The sequence below is a fragment of the Rattus norvegicus genome, chromosome X (assembly GCF_021556685.1).
Source record: "Rattus norvegicus strain SHRSP/BbbUtx chromosome X, alternate assembly SHRSP_T2T, whole genome shotgun sequence".
Lineage (NCBI taxonomy): Eukaryota > Metazoa > Chordata > Mammalia > Rodentia > Muridae > Rattus > Rattus norvegicus.
In genome coordinates this window covers 84,659,063-84,682,716 of record NC_141554.1, presented here as the reverse complement: position 1 = coordinate 84,682,716, position 23,654 = coordinate 84,659,063, and the positions used below count along the sequence as shown (strand labels likewise).

The 23,654-nt window shown below is 38.8% G+C and overlaps 1 protein-coding gene across 3 annotated transcripts in view; it reads left to right on the top strand.

Annotated features, from left to right (window-relative positions):
* Hdx (highly divergent homeobox) overlaps nucleotides 1–23,654 on the top strand; it is a 147,984-nt gene that overhangs the window by 115,626 nt on the left and 8,704 nt on the right. For all 3 annotated transcript variants that reach the window (XM_087600226.1, NM_001395572.1, NM_001395571.1), the window contains 2 exon segments: nucleotides 10,192–10,275; nucleotides 20,233–20,355. In XM_087600226.1, coding sequence (XP_087456352.1) covers nucleotides 10,192–10,275; nucleotides 20,233–20,355 — 207 coding nt within the window.

Sequence of the window (23,654 nt, the reverse complement as noted above, 5' to 3'; positions counted from 1 at the left end):
GGCACTCAGCGCTATGAGTTTTCCTCTTAGCACAGCTTTCATTGTGTCCCATAAGTTTGGGTATGTTGTACCTTCATTTTCATTAAATTCTAAAAAGTTTTTCATTTCTTTCTTTATTTCTTCCTTGACCAGGTTATCATTGAGTAGAGCATTGTTCAATTTCCACGTATATGTGGGCATTCTTCCCTTATTGTTATTGAAGACCAGTTTTAGGCCGTGGTGGTCCGATAGCACGCATGGGATTATTTCTATCTTTCTGTACCTGTTGAGGCCCGTTTTTTGACCAATTATATGGTCAATTTTGGAGAAAGTGCCATGAGGAGCTGAGAAGAAGGTATATCCTTTTGCTTTAGGGTAGAATGTTCTATAAATATCCGTTAAGTCCATTTGGCTCATGACTTCTCTTAGTCTGTCGACATCACTGTTTAATTTCTGTTTCCATGATCTGTCCATTGATGAGAGTGGTGTGTTGAAATCTCCCACTATTATTGTGTGAGGTCCAATGTGTGTTTTGAGCTTTAGTAAGGTTTCTTTTACGTATGTAGGTGCCCTTGTATTTGGGGCATAGATATTTAGGATTGAGAGTTCATCTTGGTGGATTTTTCCTTTGATGAATATGAAGTGTCCTTCCTTATCTTTTTTGATGACTTTTAGTTGGAAATTGATTTTATTTGATATTAGAATGGCTACTCCAGCTTGCTTCTTCTGACCATTTGCTTGGAAAGTTGTTTTCCAGCCTTTCACTTTGAGGTAGTGTCTGTCTTTGTCTCTGAGGTGTGTTTCCTGTAGCCAGCAGAATGCAGGGTCCTCGTTGCGTATCCAGTTTGTTAATCTATGTCTTTTTATTGGAGAGTTGAGGCCATTGATATTGAGAGATATTAAGGAATAGTGATTATTGCTTCCCGTTATATTCATATTTGGATGTGAGGTTATGTTTGTGTGCTTTCATTCTCTTTGTTTTGTTGCCAAGACGATTAGTTTCTTGCTTCTTCTAGGGTATAGCTTGCCTCCTTATGTTGGTCTTTACCATTTATTATCCTTTGTAGTGCTGGATTTGTAGAAAGATATTGTGTAAATTTGGTTTTGTCATGAAATATCTTGGTTTCTCCATCAATGTTAATTGAGAGTTTTGCTGGATACAGTAACCTGGGCTGGCATTTGTGTTCTCTTAGGGTCTGTATGACATCAGTCCAGGATCTTCTGGCCTTCTCAGTTTCTGGCGAGAAGTCTGGTGTGATTCTGATAGGTCTGCCTTTATATGTTACTTGACCTTTTTCCCTTACTGCTTTTAATATTCTTTCTTTATTTTGTGCGTTTGGTGTTTTGACTATTATGTGACGGGAGGTGTTTCTTTTCTGGTCCAATCTATTTGGAGTTCTGTAGGCTTCTTGTATGTCTATGGGTATCTCTTTTTTTAGGTTAGGGAAGTTTTCTTCTATGATTTTGTTGAAGATATTTACTGATCCTTTGAGCTGGGAGTCTTCACTCTCTTCTATACCTATTATCCTTAGGTTTGATCTTCTCATTGAGTCCTGGATTTCCTGTATGTTTTGGACCAGTAGCTTTTTCCGCTTTACATTATCTTTGACAGTTGAGTCAATGATTTCTATGGAATCTTCTGCTCCTGAGATTCTCTCTTCCATCTCTTGTATTCTGTTGGTGAAGCTTGTATCTACAGCTCCTTGTCTCTTCTTTTGGTTTTCTATATCCAGGGTTGTTTCCATATGTTATTTCTTTTTTTTTTTTTTTTTTTTATTTTTTTTTTATTAACTTGAGTATTTCTTATATACATTTCAAGTGTTATTCCCTTTCCCGGTTTCCGGGCAAACATCCCCCTCCCCCCTCCCCTTCCTTATGGGTGTTCCCCTCCCAACCCTCCCCCCATTGCCGCCCTCCCCCCATAGTCTAGTTCACTGGGGGTTCAGTCTTAGCAGGACCCAGGGCTTCCCCTTCCACTGGTGCTCTTACTAGGATATTCATTGCTACCTATGGGGTCAGAGTCCAGGGTCAGTCCATGTATAGTCTTTAGGTAGTGGCTTAGTCCCTGGAAGCTCTGGTTGCTTGGCATTGTTGTACTTTTGGGGTCTCGAGCCCCTTCAAGCTCTTCCAGTTCTTTCTCTGATTCCTTCAATAGGGGACCTATTCTCAGTTCAGTGGTTTGCTGCTGGCATTCGCCTCTATATTTGCTGTATTCTGGCTGTGTCTCTCAGGAGCGATCTACATCCGGCTCCTGTCGGTCTGCACTTCTTTGCTTCATCCATCTTGTCTAATTGGGTGGCTGTATATGTATGGGCCACATGTGGGGCAGGCTCTGAATGGGTGTTCCTTCAGTCTCTGTTTTAATCTTTGCCTCTCCCTTCCCTGTCAAGGGTATTCTTTTTCCTCATTTAAAGAAGGAGTGAAGCATTCACATTTTGATCATCCGTCTTGAGTTTCGTTTGTTCTAGGGATCTAGGGTAATTCAAGCATTTGGGCTAATAGCCACTTATCAATGAGTGCATACCATGTATGTCTTTCTGTGATTGGGTTAGCTCACTCAGGATGATATTTTCCAGTTCCAAACATTTGCCTACGAATTTCATAAACTCGTTGTTTTTGATAGCTGAGTAATATTCCATTGTGTAGATGTACCACATTTTCTGTATCCATTCCTCTGTTGAAGGGCATCTGGGTTCTTTCCATTTTCTGGCTATTATAAATAAGGCTGCGATGAACATAGTGGAGCACGTGTCTCTTTTATATGTTGAGGCATCTTTTGGGTATATGCCCAAGAGAGGTATAGCTGGATCCTCAGGCAGTTCAATGTCCAATTTTCTGAGGAACCTCCAGACTGATTTCCAGAATGGTTTTACCAGTCTGCAATCCCACCAACAATGGAGGAGTGTTCCTCTTTCTCCACATCCTCGCCAGCATCTGCTGTCACCTGAGTTTTTGATCTTAGCCAATCGCACTGGTGTGAGGTGAAATCTCAGGGTTGTTTTGATTTGCATTTCCCTTATGACTAAAGATGTTGAACATTTCTTTAGGTGTTTCTCAGCCATTCGGCATTCCTCAGCTGTGAATTCTTTGTTTAGCTCTGAACCCCATTTTTTAATAGGGTTATGTGTTTCCCTGCGGTCTAACTTCTTGAGTTCTTTGTATATTTTGGAAATAAGGCCTCTATCTGTTGTAGGATTGGTAAAGATCTTTTCCCAATCTGTTGGTTGCCGTTTTGTCCTAACCACAGTGTCCTTTGCCTTACAGAAGCTTTGCAGTTTTATGAGATCCCATTTGTCGATTCTTGATCTTAGAGCATAAGCCATTGGTGTTTTGTTCAGGAAATTTTTTCCAGTGCCCATGTGTTCCAGATGCTTCCCTAGTTTTTCTTCTATTAGTTTGAGTGTGTCTGGTTTGATGTGGAGGTCCTTGATCCACTTGGACTTAAGCTTTGTACAGGGTGATAAGCATGGATCGATCTGCATTCTTCTACATGTTGCCCTCCAGTTGAACCAACACCATTTGCTGAAAATGCTATCTTTTTTCCATTGGATGGTTTTGGCTCCTTTGTCAAAAATCAAGTGACCATAGGTGTGTGGGTTCATTTCTGGGTCTTCAATTCTATTCCATTGGTCTATCTGTCTGTCTCTGTACCAATACCATGCAGTTTTTATCACTATTGCTCTGTAATACTGCTTGAGTTCAGGGATAGTGATTCCCCCTGAAGTCCTTTTATTGTTGAGGATAGCTTTAGCTATCCTGGGTTTTTTGTTATTCCAGATGAATTTGCAAATTGTTCTGTCTAACTCTTTGAAGAATTGGATTGGTATTTTGATGGGGATTGCATTGAATGTGTAGATTGCTTTTGGTAAAATGGCCATTTTTACCATATTAATCCTGCCAATCCATGAGCATGGGAGATCTTTCCATCTTCTGAGGTCTTCTTTAATTTTTTCCTCAGTGTCTTGAAGTTCTTATTGTACAGATCTTTTACTTGCTTGGTTAAAGTCACACCGAGGTACTTTATATTATTTGGGTCTATTATGAAGGGTGTCGTTTCCCTAATTTCTTTCTCGGCTTGTTTCTCTTTTGTATAGAGGAAGGCAACTGATTTATTTGAGTTAATTTTATACCCAGCCACTTTGCTGAAGTTGTTTATCAGCTTTAGTAGTTCTCTGGTGGAACTTTTGGGATCACTTAAATATACTATCATGTCATCTGCAAATAGTGATATTTTGACCTCTTCTTTTCCGATCTGTATCCCTTTGATCTCCTTTTGTTGTCTGATTGCTCTGGCTAGAACTTCAAGAACTATATTGAATAAGTAGGGAGAGAGTGGGCAGCCTTGTCTAGTCCCTGATTTTAGTGGGATTGCTTCTAGTTTCTCTCCATTTAGTTTAATGTTAGCAACTGGTTTGCTGTATGTGGCTTTTACTATGTTTAGGTATGGGCCTTGAATTCCTATTCTTTCCAGGACTTTTATCATGAAGGGGTGTTGAATTTTGTCAAATGCTTTCTCAGCATCTAATGAAATGATCATGTGGTTCTGTTCTTTCAGTTTGTTTATATAATGGATCACGTTGATGGTTTTCCGTATATTAAACCATCCCTGCATGCCTGGGATGAAGCCTACTTGATCATGGTGGATGATTGTTTTGATGTGCTCTTGAATTCGGTTTGCCAGAATTTTATTGAGTATTTTTGCGTCGATATTCATAAGGGAAATTGGTCTGAAGTTCTCTTTCTTTGTTGTGTCTTTGTGTGGTTTAGGTATAAGAGTAATTGTGGCTTCATAGAAGGAATTCGGTAGGGCTCCATCTGTTTCAATTTTGTGGAATAGTTTGGATAATATTGGTATGAGGTCTTCTATGAAGGTTTGATAGAATTCTGCACTAAACCCGTCTGGACCTGGGCTCTTTTTGGTTGGGAGACCTTTAATGACTGCTTCTATTTCCTTAGGAGTTATGGGGTTGTTTAACTGGTTTATCTGTTCCTGATTTAACTTCGATACCTGGTATCTGTCTAGGAAATTGTCCATTTCCTGAAGATTTTCAAATTTTGTTGAATATAGGTTTTTATAGTAAGATCTGATGATTTTTTGAATTTCCTCCGAATCTGTAGTTATGTCTCCCTTTTCATTTCTGATTTTGTTAATTTGGACACACTCTCTGTGTCCTCTCGTTAGTCTGGCTAAGGGTTTATCTATCTTGTTGATTTTCTCAAAGAACCAACTTTTGGTTCTGTTGATTCTTTCTATGGTCCTTTTTGTTTCTACTTGGTTGATTTCAGCTCTGAGTTTGATTATTTCCTGCCTTCTACTCCTCCTGGGTGTATTTGCTTCTTTTTGTTCTAGAGCTTTTAGGTGTGCTGTCAAGCTGCTGACATATGCTCTTTCCTGTTTCTTTCTGCAGGCACTCAGCGCTATGAGTTTCCCTCTTAGCACAGCTTTCATTGTGTCCCATAAGTTTGAGTATGTTGTATCTTCATTTTCATTAAATTCTAAAAAGTTTTTAATTTCTTTCTTTATTTCTTCCTTGACCAGGTTATCATTGAGTAGAGCATTGTTCAATTTCCACGTATATGTGGGCATTCTTCCCTTATTGTTATTGAAGACCAGTTTTAGGCCGTGGTGGTCCGATAGCACGCATGGGATTATTTCTATCTTTCTGTACCTGTTGAGGCCCGTTTTTTGACCAATTATATGGTCAATTTTGGAGAAAGTACCATGAGGAGCTGAGAAGAAGGTATATCCTTTTGCTTTAGGATAGAATGTTCTATAAATATCCGTTAAGTCCATTTGGCTCATGACTTCTCTTAGTCTGTCTACATCACTGTTTAATTTCTGTTTCCATGATCTGTCCATTGATGAGAGTGGGGTGTTGAAATCTCCCACTATTATTGTGTGAGGTGCAATGTGTGTTTTGAGCTTTAGTAAGGTTTCTTTTACATATGTAGGTGCCCTTGTATTTGGGGCATAGATATTTAGGATTGAGAATTCATCTTGGTTGATTTTTCCTTTGATGAATATGAAGTGTCCTTCCTTATCTTTTTTGATGACTTTTAGTTGGAAATTGATTTTATTTGATATTAGAATGGCTACTCCAGCTTGCTTCTTCTGACCATTTGCTTGGAAAGTTGTTTTCCAGCCTTTCACTCTGAGGTAGTGTCTGTCTTTGTCTCTGAGGTGTGTTTCCTGTAGGCAGCAGAATGCAGGGTCCTCGTTGCGTATCCAGTTTGTTAATCTATGTCTTTTTATTGGGGAGTTGAGGCCATTGATATTGAGAGATATTAAGGAATAGTGATTATTGCTTCCCGTTATATTCATATTTGATGTGAGGTTATGTTTGTGTGCTTTCATTCTCTTTGTTTTGTTGCCAAGACTATTAGTTTCTTGCTTCTTCTAGGGTATAGCTTGCCTCCTTATGTTGGGCTTTACCATTTATTATCCTTTGTAGTGCTGGATTTGTAGAAAGATATTGTGTAAATTTGGTTTTGTCATGGAATATCTTGGTTTCTCCATCAATGTTAATTGAGAGTTTTGCTGGATACAGTAATCTGGGCTGGCATTTGTGTTCTCTTAGGGTCTGTATAACATCAGTCCAGGATCTTCTGGCCTTCATAGTTTCTGGCGAGAAGTCTGGTGTGATTCTGATAGGTCTCCCTTTATATGTTACTTGACCTTTTTCCCTTACTGCTTTTAATATTCTTTCTTTATTTTGTGCGTTTGGTGTTTTGACAATTATGTGACGGGAGGTGTTTCTTTTCTGGTCCAATCTATTTGGAGTTCTGTAGGCTTCCTGTATGTCTATGGGTATCTCTTTTTTTAGGTTAGGGAAGTTTTCTTCTATGATTTTGTTGAAGATATTTACTGGTCCTTTGAGCTGGGAGTCTTCACTCTCTTCTATACCTATTATCCTTAGGTTTGATCTTCTCATTGAGTCCTGGATTTCCTGTATGTTTTGGACCAGTAGCTTTTTCCGCTTTACATTATCTTTGACAGTTGAGTCAATGATTTCTATGGAATCTTCTGCTCCTGAGATTCTCTCTTCCATCTCTTGTATTCTGTTGGTGAAGCTTGTATCTACAGCTCCTTGTCTCTTCTTTTGGTTTTCTATATCCAGGGTTGTTTCCATGTGTTCTTTCTTGATTGCTTCTATTTCCATTTTTAATTCCTTCAACTGTTTGATTGTGTTTTCCTGGAATTCTTTCAGGGATTTTTGCGATTCCTCTCTGTAGGCTTTTACTTGTTTATTAATGTTTTCCTGTGCTTCCCTAAGTGTGTTCAGGTCTTTCCTGAAGTCCTCCAGCATCATGATCAAATATGATTTTGAAACTAGATCTTGCTTTTCTGGTGTGTTTGGATATTCCATGTTTGTTTTCGTGGGAGAATTGGGCTCCGATGATGGCATGTAGTCTTGGTTTCTGTTGCTTGGGTTCCTGCGCTTGCCTCTCGCCATCAGATTATCTCTAGTGTTACTTTGTTCTGCTATTTCTGACAGTGGCTAGACTGTCCTATAAGCCTGTGTGTCAGGAGTGCTGTAGACCTGATTTCCTCTCTTTCAGTCAGTTATGGGGACAGAGTGTTCTGCTTTCGGGCGTGTAGTTTTTCCTCTCTACAGGTCTTCAGCTGTTCCTGTGGGCCTGTGTCTTGAGTTCACCAGGCAGCTTTCTTGCAGCAGAAAATTAGGTCTTACCTGTGGTCCCGAGGCTCAGGTTTGCTCGTGGGGTGCTGTCCAGGGGCTCTCTGCAGCAGCAGCAACCAGGAAGACCTGTGCCGCCCCTTCCGGGAGCTTCAGTGCACCAGGGTTCCAGATGGTCTTTGGCTTTTTCCTCTGGCGTCCGAGATGTGTGTGCAGGGAGCAGTCTCTTCTGGTTTCCCAGGCCTGTCTGCCTCTCTGAAGGTTTAGCTCTCCCTCCCACGGGATTTGGGTGCAGAGAACTGTTTATCCGGTCTGTTTCCTTCAGGGTCCGGCAGTGTCTCTGGCAGGGGTCCTGCCGCTCCTGGGCCCTCCCCCACGGGAGCCCAGAGGCCTTATACAGTTTCCTCTTGGGCCAGGGATGTGGGCAGGGGTGAGCAGTGTTGGTGGTCTCTTCCGCTCTGCAGCCTCAGGAGTGCCCACCTCCATATGTTATTTCTTGATTGCTTCTATTTCCATTTTTAATTCCTTCCACTGTTTGATTGTGTTTTCCTGGAACTCTTTCAGGGATTTTTGTGTCTCCTCTCTATGGGCTTCTACTTGTTTATTTATGTTTTCCTGGAATTCTTTCAGGGATTTTTGTGTCTCCTCTCTATGGGCTTCTACTTGTTTATTTATGTTTTCCTGGAATTCTTTCAGGCATTTTTGCGATTCTTTCAGGCATTTTTGCGATTCCTCTCTGTAGGCTTCTACTTGTTCTCTAAGGGAGTTCTTCACGTCTTTCTTGAAGTCCTCCAGCATCATGATCAAAAATGATTTTGAAACTAGATCTTGCTTTTCTGGTGTGTTTGGATATTCCATGTTTGTTTTGGTGGGAGAATTGGGCTCCGATGGTGCCATGTAGTCTTGGTTTCTGTTGCTTGGGTTCCTGCGCTTGCCTCTCGCCGTCAGATTATCTCTAGTGTTACTTTGTTCTGCTATTTCTGACAGTGGCTAGACTGTCCTATAAGCCTGTGTGTCAGGAGTGCTGTAGACCTGTTTTCCTGTCTGTCAGTCAGTTATGGGGACAGAGTGTTCTGCTTTCGGGCGTGTAGTTTTTCCTCTCTACAGGTCTTCAGCTGTTCCTGTGGGCCTGTGTCTTGAGTTCACCAGGCAGCTTTCTTGCAGCAGAAAATTTGGTCTTACCTGTGGTCCCGAGGCTCAAGTTCGCTCGTGGGGTGCTGCCCACGGGCTCTCTGCAGCGGCAGCAACCAGGAAGACCTGTGCCGCCCCTTCCGGGAGCTTCAGTGCACCAGGGTTCCAGATGGTCTTTGGCTTTTTCTTCTGGCGTCCGAGATGTGTGTGCAGAGAGCAGTCTCTTCTGGTTTCCCAGGCTTGTCTGCCTCTCTGAAGGTTTAGATCTCCCTCCCACGGGATTTGGGTGCAGAGAACTGTTTATCTGGTCTGTTTCCCTCAGGTTCCAGCGGTGTCTCAGGCAGGGGTCCTGCCACTCCTGGGCCCTCCCCCACGGGAGCCCAGAGGCCTTATACAGTTTCCTCTTGGGCCAGGGATGTGGGCAGGGGTGAGCAGTGTTGGTGGTCTCTTCCACTCTGCAGCCTCAGGAGTGCCCACCTGACCAGGCGGTTTGGTCTCTCTCTCACGGGGTCTGGGAGCAGAGAGCTGCTGCGGGCCGGGATCTGAGGGCTCTAATGTGCTTGTTCTTAAGAGACTGTCTAGTGACTAAATAAGGTTTAGTTTCCTCCTTTTTGAAACTTTCTTTTGGGTTGGTAGTGTTTAAATGTTTTAACATCCAGTTTGTTTTGCTTTAACTACATTTTTACATGCAAAGGAAAATATTTTAATTGACATTGTTTTTTTCCTTTCTTTTTCAAAGCAGATAGGCTTTCTCATTAAAGAATTTGCTCTGCCCACCTGATTAGAGCTTCTTGGTCATTCTTTTCATCAACACTGTTCTGAGTTGTTTTTTTTGACAGATATTTTAGTCCGTACTGTGCACAAGATACTGCACATGCTTTGCTGTGTACTAACTCTGAAGCTGAGGAAGCCTCTCTGTCTCTGTCCTTTCTTTACTGTCTTTGTTACTGCCCAATGAAGAGAACAAATCACCATGCAATTTTCATCATCTTATCATAGATGTCTGCTTTCAATTGACTAGCTAATGGAGTGCTATAAACGTGAATTTTTAGACATTGTATTTTCCTTTGGGATGCACACCATATGTTCACATTTTTCATTAGAAGGAAGAGTCTTACTGGAATAGAAAGGAAACCTCTTTCGTGTGTGTGTGTGTGTGTGTGTGTGTGTGTGTGTGTGTGTGTGTGTGTGTGTGTGATTAAAATAGATTACCCTTACTGAAGGCTGGTTTCTTATCACTGGAGGGAGCTATCAATCACCTATTAAAGATACAAGGATTGACACACATGCTGTGAACAACATGAAGGAGTCAATTAGCAAAGTTCAATCAATTTAGATAGCCTAGATCACTCTGTCACCAAACTAAATATTGAAGAGTTATTTGTATACTTTGTATGTATTGATCTGATATATATTTTTGAAGATTTTTCTGCTTGTGTTACAGAAAATAGAAATTATCGATGATGAAGAAAGTGACATGATAAGCAATTCTGAGGTAGAACAAGAGAATTCTCTCCTGGATTATAAGGTAAAAAGAACATCAAAATCTGAATTTACTAAGGGAAGTTAGAGTAGAGTGCCTCTCATTTTTCCGTCTGATAGACTGGTCCTCTGTACTGATTTTTCTCAGGCATCTTGAAAATTAGTCAAAATGTTGGGCACTTTCATAATTCTGACTTATTTGATTGTTGTGGTTTTACACCAGCTCTTTAGCATCAATGGTGTTCAGCAAGTGAGAACAATACATAGTAACAATTAAGGTGAAGTTTATGGTAAAGACTGTTTTCATTTAAATGGTGGTAAAGCTGCTAGAGGGCTACATGTGGAATCCTCGACTATGTGTGGGGATAAGGCAGGGCCATCAGTTTAATCCAGAAATTTGAAATCAGGTTGGGCAGCATTAAACCTGCCTCAAGCAAAATAAACACAACAGTAACATGTGAGGCATAAGTAGTTAAGGAGAGAATTTCTTTTTCAGTGCCCATTGCTAATTGTCCATTGGATTGCAGGTTCTTGAAAGAGTACCTGGTACCCATTTTTATTTATTTATTTATTTTTACACTCTAGATTTTATTCCTGACAACCCCCCCCCCTGGTCTCCACAAGGATATCCCCACCCCACCCACCCCACCAGACCTCTAAACTCCCTGGGGCCTCCAGTCTCTTGAGGGTTAGGTGTATTCTCTCTGACTGAACCCAGATCTGGGAGTCCTCTGCTGTGTATGTGTTGGGGGCCTCATCTCAGCTGGTGTATGCTGCCTGGTTGGTGATCCAGTGTCTGAGAGAGCTCAGAGGTCCAGGTTAATTGAGACTGCTGGTCACCCTACAGGGTCGCCCTCCTCCTCAGCTTCCTCCAGCTTTTCCCTAATTCAACCAGAGGGGTCGTCAGCTTCTGTTTATTAGTTGGGTGCACATATCTGCATCTGACTCAGCTGCTTGTTGGGTCATTTGAAGGACAGTCATGATAGGTCCCTTTTTGTGAATGCCCCATAGCCTCTGTAATGGTGTCAGCTCTTGTGGCCTCCCCTTGAGCTGGATTCCAATTTGGGCCTGTCGCTGGGCCTTCTTTTCCTCAGTCACTTCTCCACTTTCATCCCTACATTTCTTTCAGACAGGAAGAATTATGGGTCAGAGCTTTGACTGTGGGATAGCAACCCCATTCCTCACTTGATGCCCTGTCTTTCTGCTAGAGGTGGGTTCAGTAAGTTCACTCACCCCACTGTAGGGGATTTCACCTAACCCCCCCACCCCCACCCCCTGCTTTGAGTCCTAAGAGTCTCTTACTTTCCAGGTCTCTGGTACATTCTAGAGGGTCCTCCCAACCTCTTTCCTCCTGAGGTCATCTGTTTCCATTCTTTCTGCTGGCCCTCAGAGCTTTAATCCTTTCCCCCCACTCAATACCAGATCATGTTCCCCTCTCCCTCCATCCCATCCCCTTTGCCTCCCTGTCCCTCCCTCCTTTCCCCCTTGTGGTTGCTTTCTTCTCTCTTCCAAGTGGGACTGAGGCATCCTCACTTGAGTTCTTTAGCTTGTTGAACTTTTTGAGTTCTGTGGACTGCATCTTGGGTATTCTGTACTTTTATTTTGGCTAATATCCACTTATTAGTGAGAACATACCGTGCATATACTTTTTGGTCTGAGTTACTTCACTCAGGATGATAATTTCTAATTCCATCCATTTGCCTGTAAAACTCAGGACATCCTTGTTCTTAAAAGCTGAGTAGTATTCCATTGTGTAAATGAACCACATTTTCTGTATCCATTCTTCTTTTGTGGGACATCTGGGTTGTTTCCAGCTTCTGGCTATCACAAATAAGGCTGCAATGAACATAGTGGAACACGTGTCTCTGTGGAATGGTAGGGCATCTTTTGGGCATATTCCTAAGGGTGGTATAGCTAGGTCTTTAGGTAGGTCTATTTCCAATTTTCTGAGGAACCTCCAAACTGATTTCCAGCATGATTGTACCAGTCTGCAATCCCACCAGCAATGGAGGAGTGTTCCTCTTTCTCCACATCCTCTCCAGCATCTGCTGTCATCTGAGTTTTTTTATCTTTGCCATTGGTTGTTTTGATTTGCATTTCCCCAATGACTAAGGATGATGAACAGCCATTCGAGGTTCCTCTGTTGTGAATTCTTGGTTTAGTTCTATACCCCATTTTTTATTGCTTTTTGTTTGTTTGTTTGTTTAGTTTTTTGGTGGTTAGCTTCTTGAGTTCTTTATATATTTTGTATATATAGCCCTCTATTGGATGTGAGGTTAGTGAAGTTTTTTCCCAATCTGTAGGTTGCCAATTTGTCTTATTGACTATGTCTTTGCCTTATAGAAGCTTTCTTCCAGTTTCATGAGGTCCCATTTATCAATTCTTGATCTTAGAGTGTGAGGCATTGGTTTAGGAAATTTCCCCCTGTTTCAATGAGTTCAAGGCTCTTTCCCACTTTCTCTTCTATTAGATTCAGTGCATTTGGATTTATGTTTAGGTCCTTGATCCACTTGGACTTGAGTTTTGTGCATGGTGACAAATAAGGGTCTGTTTTCATTTTTCTACATACAGACATATTGAAGATGATTTCTTTTTTTTTACATTGCATATTTTTGGCTTCTTTGTCAAAGATCAAGTGACCATAAGTGTGTGGTTTTATTTCTGGGTCTTCAATTCTATTCCATTGATTCTATTCCATTTTCTGTCTCTATACCAATTCTATGCAGCTTTTATCACCATTGCTCTGTAATACAGCTTGAGGTCAGGGATGGTGATTCCCCCAGACATTCCTTTATTGCTAAGAATTGTTTTTGCTATTCTGGGCTTTTTGAGTTTCCAGATGAATTTGAGAATTCCTCTTTCCGTGTCTTTGAAGAAGAATTTAAAAAAACAATTCCCATTGAAAATACAGGATGAATATGAATAAAGATGACCTTTTCTTAATGTCACTTGTTACTAAATTGGATGACATCCTTTGATAGTGTGTCATACATTATTTTGTTTTTACTCAATTTTGATATAAGCTATCAGTCTGTTTATCAATATGTTTTTGCATAAATGTACAGTGCTTTCCCAGTGATATTCGGAAGCCTATCTTGCTAGGAAACTTTGGTCTTTCTGAAATTTTGGCACACAGTGCTTCTTTCTAAATACAAAATTTCTTTTTGTGGAGCATAATCAGCTTTACAGCTTATGATAGTAACTATGATCACCATTTAATTAGAAAACAGCTGTCACTTTTCTCAAAAATATCCTTTTCAGTTTTGGTGTAGTAGAACTGAAATGAATGCCATTGTGAAGATTGTTTTTCTAATGTTCATAACATGGCAAGTTTTAAAATATTGAGTGTTATAGACACAAAGGAAAATTGTTTTTAATTTTACTTGCTAAATGATCAAAAGGCACAATAAATTTCTATATTTAAGCTTCATTTATGGCTTGATATGGTAGGTCACACCTGTAATTCCAGGAGTCATCAGGCTGAGGCAGGAGAATTTCATGAATTCAAGACTAGCCTGGGTTATATAAACTGATCATTTCTTAAAAATGGATAAATACATTTTCAATAAAAATAAACTTTTATTTCAACTAGCTGAATTATAAAATTGCTGGTTCTGAATTAGAAGAGATCACACTAATGACTCCTGCATGGTCATATAATACTTTTAAATACTGGGTTCAGGATTAAAATGACTCTGCAGGCCAGGTCACTACTTGGCACAGGCTGTGGAAAGTCCAGGCGAGAGGACTGGATTGCACAGCTGTTAAGTGTGTCCCACTTAGCACTCTTGAACAGGTCAAATAGGGTTGGGCCCAAGACTTAGGGGGTTCTTTCCAAGACCTCCAAGGAGAGCCCTTTCAGTGCCAGTTCACTTGAGAAGGTTTGCGGCTAAAGACCAAGGAAGGCAGCATAGATTAGCTAGCCCAGAAATGTCAGCGAATGTTTGCACTGAATTCTAAAGAACAGTTTAGTGACCTAATGTTTTCAATTGTGGGAAATATTGTTGGGAACAAGGAATCCTGTAATATGTCATTAGGGACATTCCTTATAATCATCTCTATCATAGTTAAACTTCTTTCCTTGAATTCTATTTGTGTATATATAGAGAGAATATATATTTTATACACATTATTTTTAAAATGCTTCCATTTACTATCTGTGAACTTTATGCCTGGAGTTGCCATTGCATATTGTGTTGTAGAACATGACACTTTAGAAATTTAATATCTTGAAGAAAATTGCTCTACTCTATTTAAATATATACACCGTCGTTGGGGGTGAGAAGTTTTTTTTTTCATTTCTTATGTATATTCAACATAAGCTTCTTGAAGGCAGAAACATATTTTAATCGCCTCTGTATCACTTGGTCGGGAGACCCTAGCACATAAATGTTTAGCAAGAAGTTGATGAGAAAGTCATTGAATAAATTATTATGCATCTGGAAATAACCTTAATACCATTTCCCAAGTGTTTATTTATATAAATTCATTTAGTATTGGGGGCTACAGCATTTTTAAACTTTTCTACATTGAATTTATCTTCTATGCTTGAGATTTATTATAGTAATCTAAAAGAATATATCTATAGTGCATTTTATTAACACAGTTTAGATGTGGTAGCATTCCTGATTGATATACATCATGAGAAACCCATATCTCCGGGAGTTCTAATTCCAAATCCTTAGGAGACATATTGATGGACACAATACCTGTGGCATGAGTAAATATATCATAAAATAGGACATCAGATTTGGTAGCCATTGATAGCCTTCCCAGAGATCAAAACTCTGGCATATTTGAAGCCTTGTGTCTCACAACAATCATCTTGCAAAATATAAACAATTTACTGAGAATGTAGGGGAGATTTTTAACAAAATGAGGTAGGCATTATTTTGTAACACTTGGTGAATGTTAAAGTCTTACTCGATGCTTTCATAAGTATTCCATTTACTCAGGGAAATCTCTAAAGTACACATAAATTACTGCCTATAAACTAGGAAGCATTTAATAGGCTTGCAAAAAGCATTTCTGAGAAGAAAATGTCTGTAATATTAAATTATCTTAAAGCTGTTTATGTTTTTTAAACATTTTACAAATACCAAAGAAGGGAAATATTTGCATGGAAAATTAGAGATATGCATATGAAAAGATGCTTTCACGACTTTTGCAAATATGAACTAATACTTTTAAAATGTTTTCTGATGGACTATAAGTACAGCTCAGGAAGACTGTGTGTGCAAATAAGCCACTGTTGGATACTGCCTGTATTCAAATGACTTTCTGCCTAGTGTGCTTGGTACATATATCCAATTTAGGAAGTGGAGGCAGAACGATCAGAAGTTCAAGGGCACTTTCAACCTGCACAGCAAGTTCAAGGCTAGCCTAGTTATATGAGATTCTGCCTCAACGAGACTGAAATATAGAAATAACAATCAAAAACCTCAACAACAGAAGCAAAACAGGGGCCTGGAAGATAGCTCAAACTGTAAAGTACTTGCTGTGAAACCATGAGCAACTGAGTCTGGTTTCCCAGCACCCACGCAAAAAGCCTAGCCTAGTGACACATACCTGTAAACGCAACGCTGGAGAGACAGAGACAGAAAGCTAACTGAACATGGCTGAAACAGTGGTTTTCAGGTTCAGTGAGAGACCCTGTTTCAGGTGGTGAGCAACTAAATATATGCTTGCATGCGCATGCGCATGCACACACAAACACACACTCATGCAGATGCACATGTATACACACACACAAAAAAACACAGACATGCACTCACATACACATATATGCATATACATACCACACATACCATCCATATATCACATGCATGTTCATCAAATATGAAACAAACAAAAGCAAAACCAGTGAAAACCATCTTCTGGTCCTCATTTTACTAACACTCAGTAACTTCTAATAAAAGGAAAGGTTTAGAATTAGCAAAACAGATCATGTCAGAAGCATGTTGAATTTCTTTAGATGGTTACTTTTAACTTAGTTGTATAGTGACTGAACAGAAATTTAGCTTGGACAGATGTTTCACTTATTAAGTGGCCTAGAAGGAAGCAGTCTCATCACATAAATTAAGATTTAAACTGAACTAATAAGTAGCATAGGAAACATGTTCACAGACTGGATATGATTAATACCACAACAGCCACTTGACTGAAATACCAAAATAGCCATACAGGCTGAAATACCAAAATAGCCATACAATCAACTAACCTTAATATGTTTTTAGGAAGCACTTTGAACAAATCCTGTTTAAAGTCCTTTCCTGCTGTATTCCCAGACCAGGTTTCTAGCTAGAAAGAATATTCCATCTACTTCTACAGTTTTTGTCAAGGAGGGTGATTGATAATTTATTCTATTTATTTTTATAAATAATTTATTTTTTAATTGCAGATTGACAAACTTTACCTTTTTATATTCATGAGCTACCGGTTATATGATTAATGAATACCATGTAAGATAATTAAATTAAGTGAATTAACTTATCCATCACTTTGAGGACTTTATTCTATATTAAGAATTTCAAATTTTGCCTTTTCAATAATTATGGGAACCATATTATTTATAATATTCTCCCCATGTACTTTTCGACAAAAATAATATTTGCCATTTGTGAAAGTATGAATAAAATTTGAGAACATAAACTATGCTAAGTGCAATAAGCCAGGCACAGAAATATAAATATGGCATTTTCCCACTTACATTTTGATCTCAAATAATTGAACTCAAAGAAACAGAATAGAATGGTGGCCACCCAACCCTGCATTGAAAGGATCGAGAGACGGTTAATAGTCAAATAGTGCAAAGTACCTATTAGACAACATGAATTAAGTTTCTTCTTCTCATTGCTATTATCAAATACCTGAGAAGAAGCAATTTAAGGTTTTGTTTTGGTGTGCAGCTCAAAGAAACACTGTTTATTATGACCAGAAAGGCACAAGGGCTTTGGTATGAGGGGCTTGGTCACATTGCATGGATTATCCACAAGCAGACAGAAGACAGGAAGTGGTAGCACCTATAACACAACAGCTGCCACTGACTCACGTCTTCTAACAAGGCTCTAGCTCATAAATGTTTCCCAACCTCCAAGGCAGGAGCCTAAGGCAGGAATTTCACATTCAAACTACAACAATATGGAATGAAGCCTGAACTATTTGCATTTGGGGGCTATTATAAATAAAGCTGCAAAAGAATTCGTGTGTTTTCATTGTTGTAAACTAAATGATTAATAGTAGAATTACTAAGAGTATTTTGAATTTTATGGTAAATGTTTACAAAGTGCCCTTATTGTCTGACATCCTACAAGCCATGTTGAGATCTTTTTTTCTTGGATATTTTCTATTTACATTTCAAATGTTATTCCTTTTCCTGGTTTCCTGTCCATAAACCCCCTATCCCATCCCCCTCCCTGTTCTTCTATGAGAGTGTTCCACCACCTTCCTGCCTCCCAGCCCTGACATTCCCTTACACCAGGGTTCGAGCTTTGGCAGGACCAAGGGCCTCTCCTCTCATTGATGTCCAACAAGGCCATCCTCTGCTACATATGCAGCTGGAGCCATTGGTCAGTTCATGTGTACTCTTTGGGTAGTGGCTTAGTCTGGGAGCTCTAGTTGGTTGGTAATGTTGTTCTTATGAGATTGCAAGCCCCTTCAGCTCCTTCAATCCTTTCTCCAACTCCTCCAATGGAGACTCAGTTCTCAGTTCAATGGTTGGCTGCAGGCATCCACCTCTGTATTTGTCATGCTCTGGCAGAGTCTCTTAGGAGACAGCTTTATCAGGCTCCTGTCAGCATGCACTTCTTGGCATCAGCAATAGTGTTTGGGTTTGGTGACTGTATGTATATGTGATGGATCCCCAGGTGGGGCAGTCTCTGAATGGTCTTTCCTTCAGTCCCTGCTCCAAACTTAGTCTCCTTATTTCCTCCTATGAATATTTTTGTTCCCCCTTCTAAGAAGGACTGAAACATCCACACTGTGGTTGTTCTTTGTCATGAGCATCATGTGGTCTGCCGATTGTATCTAGGGTAATTCGAGATGTTGGGCTAATATCCACTTATCAGTGAGTACATAACATGTGTGTTTTTGTGATTGGGTTACCTCACTCAGGATGACATTTTCTTTTGTTTGTTTGTTTGTTTGTTTTAAGATTTATTTATTTATTTTATGTGTATGAGTGCACTGTAGCTATCTTCAGATGCACCAGAAGAGAGCATCAGATCCCATTATAGATGGTTGTGAGCCACCATATGGTTGCTGGGAATTGAACTCAGGACCTCTGGAAGAGCAGTCAGTGCTCTTAACCACTGAGCCATCTCTCCAGCCCCTCAATTTTTTTTTTTATTGAGAAAGTAGAAAACAGTCCTGTTTTACCACCACAACTAAAATATTATGGTATCATGAGAAGAGGAAAAACCATGCTATAGATTCCTCTGCCTATATTATTATAGGATTGAAGATAACATAGTAGATTTTAATCAAGCTAAGTTATCAGCAGTTGGATTAAGACTAGGTTAATTAAATTTAAAGATTTCCCAAACAGGAGCAGGGCTCCCAGGTGTGGCATGTGACAAGAAGAGTCCTTGAGATCACAAAAGCCACCCTGCCAAGGTATTTTATTTATAGTTATTAGGAGGTGGGTACACAGCACACCGAGGACATGCTTTGGAATACCATTTGCTTACATGCCTTTCAGTTTCTTAGACCTCAGCTCAGTCACATTTTACATACCTGTACATTCCAGAGCTTTCTGGTTTCAGGATGACATTTTCTAATTCAATCCACTTGCCTATAAATTTCATAAAGTCATTGTTTTTGATAGCTGAGTAATATTCCATTGTGTAGATGTACCACATTTTCTGTATCCATTCCTCTGTTGAAGGGCATCTGGGTTCTTTCCATTTTCTGGCTATTATAAATAAGGCTGCGATGAACATAGTGGAGCACATGTCTCTTTTATATGTTGGGGCATCTTTTGGGTATATGTCCAAGAGAGGTATAGCTGGATCCTCAGGCAGTTCAATGTCCAATTTTCTGAGGAACCTCCAGACTGATTTGCAGAATGGTTGTACCAGTCTGCAATCCCACCAACAATGGAGGAGTGTTCCTCTTTCTCCACATCCTCGCCAGCATCTGCTGTCACCTGAGTTTTTGATCTTCGCCATTCTCACTGGTGTGAGGTGGAATCTGCATTTCCTTAATGAAAATTGTTATGATTTGAATATATAAAATTTTCATGAAATGTCTGCTTGAACTTTTTGCCTTCATTTGTCTGATTAGTTTTAAAATGTAAAAAATTGATCTTTTTTCCTTTATGTGAATTGAGTATTTTCTTCCAGTATGTAGTTTGTATTTTAATTTTAGAGCATGTTTCTAATGATTCTTTCAATTCTTTTTTTGTTGTTGTTGTTGTTGTTGTTGTTGTTTTTGTTGTTTTACTTAAGTCTCCATGTAGCCTCAACCCAGTAGTCGGTCAAGACTGGACTTGAACTCCTGATCCTCTGCCTCCTCTTCCTATTTTATTGTTGGCATTTTACTATTTTAGATTTTACATTCAGTGAAATATATACTTAAAAGTTTAGTAATTTCAGTCCCTTCCTGGTACAAAATAACTGTTTTAACTTTTAGAGTTTGACTTTGTGAATAATATACTTCATGTTGTTTCATCTCCTATTGTTCTTGGGGTTAATTGGACTCTATCCTTAACACTAATCAAAATGCTAATTAAGTTTGATATAGGAAAGTTGTTTCCAAGAAGATAAGTCTTTCTTGTTTCCCTCTCTTCCTGGAATCTATTTGCAAATTGTTTTCTATTGATGATTTGTTTAAAATGCAGCCTTTGCATACCAGGATAATTTTCTCGTGTGTTTTATTTATGGTAAAATGTTATTTTCTTTATTGTTTCTATCCTGTGATTGCTTTTGCACTTTATTGTTCATCAAACCTGTACGGGCTTGAGTTTACATGTGGTAGTTTTATTGCTTGATGTTTTCTCCTGTAGAACGAAGAAGTCAGATTCATTGAAAATGAGTTAGAGATTCAGAAGCAAAAATACTTTAAGCTCCAGACTTTTGTGAGAAACCTGATCCTCGCTATGAAAGCTGACGATAAAGAGCAGCAGCAGGTAAGTCCCAGGAGAGATGAGGAAGCCGCAATGTGTCAGGTTGAAAAATGGCATGTCATATTCGCATTCTTCATATCTCTTCCTTTGTAGTCTCCACTCCAGCTTGGAATTTCATCGTGCAAATGGTTATTTTATGATCTTTTTATACATATATCTTTTTGAGGTTCAGATTTCTGTCTGTGTGCTACTATAATACAAATTCTAAATAGCTGCTTAGAATATTTTCTTAATCTTAGGATAGCCTTTAAGTAGACAAAACCAAATTTTGAAATTAGTTTTCAAGAAATTCCTCAGAATTCTTGTAGAGCTATTCTTGTACAGCTATCTCAACCCATAACTAGACTGAATGTTTGGGGGACTTTTTCTGAATGAAACAAAGTAGGCATTTATTTATCCACCAGCAGCTGCTGGAACTCACAAATGTTTGGACATAGTCTGTTTTATAATATGTTGCTCCTCACTAAGAAAGCATGAAATCACTGCATGAAATTACTTCATGAAATTCTCTGTGACCATAGTGTATCACATTTTGCAATGTAAGTAAAACTGTTTGAGTCTTCCCATCTACCAATGGAATGCCTTTTGTGTTTTGCTGTGGCTGTTTGTTTATACATTCCTTCCAAATTACGTTTGGCCCTCAGGTCTTTCTTAAGACAACATTAATATAATATAAATAATATCATACAATACAATAATATATGGATATTTAAGCCTGACTATAAAATTATATTTAATATTAAATGTCAGATTTGTTGCTGAGTTATATATCACCATGTTGATTCCGTATCGGAAAAGTTATATGTGCATAGTATGAAATGCAGGTAGGTATATTTTACTAAATTACCTGAGAAGATTTTATCCATCAAAAAATGTCACAAGTAAAAACCCAAATAAAATATACCCCCAAATACCACAAAACAAAATACCCAAAGAACATTATGCATGCATAGCCCATCCCAGACATCTCTAGGGAATAGGTTAATGTCTGAACATCCCATAATTCACCTTTCTTTCAAAGAAAGAGATCTTTGTTTATTTAACTGTTATATTGAAACACAAAATTCAAGCTCTAAGAGTCCTCTCAAAGGGCTAAAGCCAGCATGACTATTATTTATCCAGATTCATGAAGTTTACTCTTTCAACTCTGACCGTATATAGAGACCACAGTTCAGAAGCCTTTAGGTGCCTGGGCTAGTGTTAAATGTAGTGCTTCATTACACACGATACACATTTCATGGCATATTGAAAACATGTTTATAGAACAGTCATGGTGGCTTATGCCGTCACTCCAGCACTAAGGAAGCTCAGATAGTACAAGCGCTGTGAATTTGAGTTCAGCCTTGGCTATAAATTGAGAATTTACCTTAAAACTAACAAAAGCAAGCAGAGCACAGCAAATTTTAAAAAAAGAAAACAAAGTTTTTTTAAGAACCTAAAATACAGAGCTTTTTCTTTTTACACACACACCCACACCCCCCCCACACACACACCCACAGGTTTATTGGTAAGCTACGCTCAGTCCAGGCGGGTTCACTGGCCCCAAGGAAATCACCATGGGAAGGAAGAGATAGGAGAGGGGGAAAAGAGAGAGAGAAAAGAGCATGTAGCTAGGGGTGGAGAGAGAGAGAGAGAGAGAGAGAGAATTGATTTTTAAATGAATACGAGTGATAGTATTGAACACAACCCCAATAGTATTATAGCTTTAAATAGCTGTAGAACACATGAACGCACGCATGCTAGCACACACAAATAGACTCCAACTTTAGACTAACTTATAATGTATTTCTTGTCTGAAAATGTATAAACTCGTAGTCTGAATTTCTACTTCTAACTTCAGCTCTACTTTCATTCTTTCCCAAGGATTACTAACAAATAAGAGAGGAACATGCATGTTGCTTTTCTTTTTCTAGTTTTCTTCTGATAAAAGACTTGTAAAGTAAGATATGAACAAAACATGGGCTGAAATAGAAAAATGATACCACATTATACTAAATGTCACAGCTTATAGAGTCAGCAGCCTAAATAAAAACTGTGTTATTCTTGTACTTTTAAGTATAATGAATTTCAAAGTAATTTCTCCAAGCATAAAAGACACTAGGTATGGTGGTGACACACACCTATAATCACTTAAAGACTTGAGACAGGAAGGTCATGTGTATAGCCTCTAAGCAGAAAAATAATTTACACACACACACACACACACACACACACACACACACACACACACACATGATACTAGTAGTGATAAACAAAAGTAATCCAGTTTATATCTTAAACTGATGATATTTCTGGAAATATACATTATCCTATATGGTAAAATAGAAACACTTGCCATTACCTTCTTATTTTTAAAAGCTATACAGTATTTCTTTCATTAATCTTTATTTGGATAAGTTGGATAAGTGATCTATGGGATATTTTGCCCCTATAAAGAAGTCCAGGGTTTAAAAATATATATGGTACTTCCCAACTGAAACATTAGATTACCTAAAGGTTGTCTTTTTAAAATCAATAATAGCCATTTTAACATCCAGATAATGTTGCCAACATTGCTCTAAGTCATTAGTTATGGTCTTTCTTCCCCTGATAATTCACTGTGTGATCCTAGCCAGATCGATCGCCTTTCTTAAACTTCAATTTCTCCACTCTGCAAGGAGGATAAGAATGATTATCAATTTTACATTCACATCTTAGAGCCTAGAGTAAGTATTACAGACACTGAGCGTGTATTTGGAGAAAGTGTTAATGATCTCTTGGGAAAAATGGCATTTGGTCAGAGCTCGAAAATACTTGTTACTGATGAAAAACATGTAATAAAAAATATTGAGGCTGTAGATGTGAATCATTGACAGAGTGTTTTTCTCAGAGTAAATGAGACCCTGGGTTCAATCTGCAATATGGGTGATGGGAGAAAAGAAGACATTTAATTGTGTCTACTTGTATCTTTGTGAAAAGGGCAGTTTCAATCATTGACAAAGAGTTGTTTAATGTCCCCAGTATTTCTGTCCAGTAAGATATTGAAATAATTTTGCAGTGAAATCCATGCATCAACAGTGCTATGAACTACCTCATATAATGAACATTTTAAATTCTATTCTCAATTTTAGTCAGTCAACTGTTCTAATGAAATAAAGAAGAAATAAATAATACCACTTCTCTATTTTGGGGGTCTTTCGGCTAGAATTTAGAATATCATGAAAATTCCTAATTCACTTGATTTCCCAATCTATGAAGCTCCTATTCAATCAGTGCCAATTTGAACATCTTTCCATTATTAACATGGTAGAGTAAACACTGCA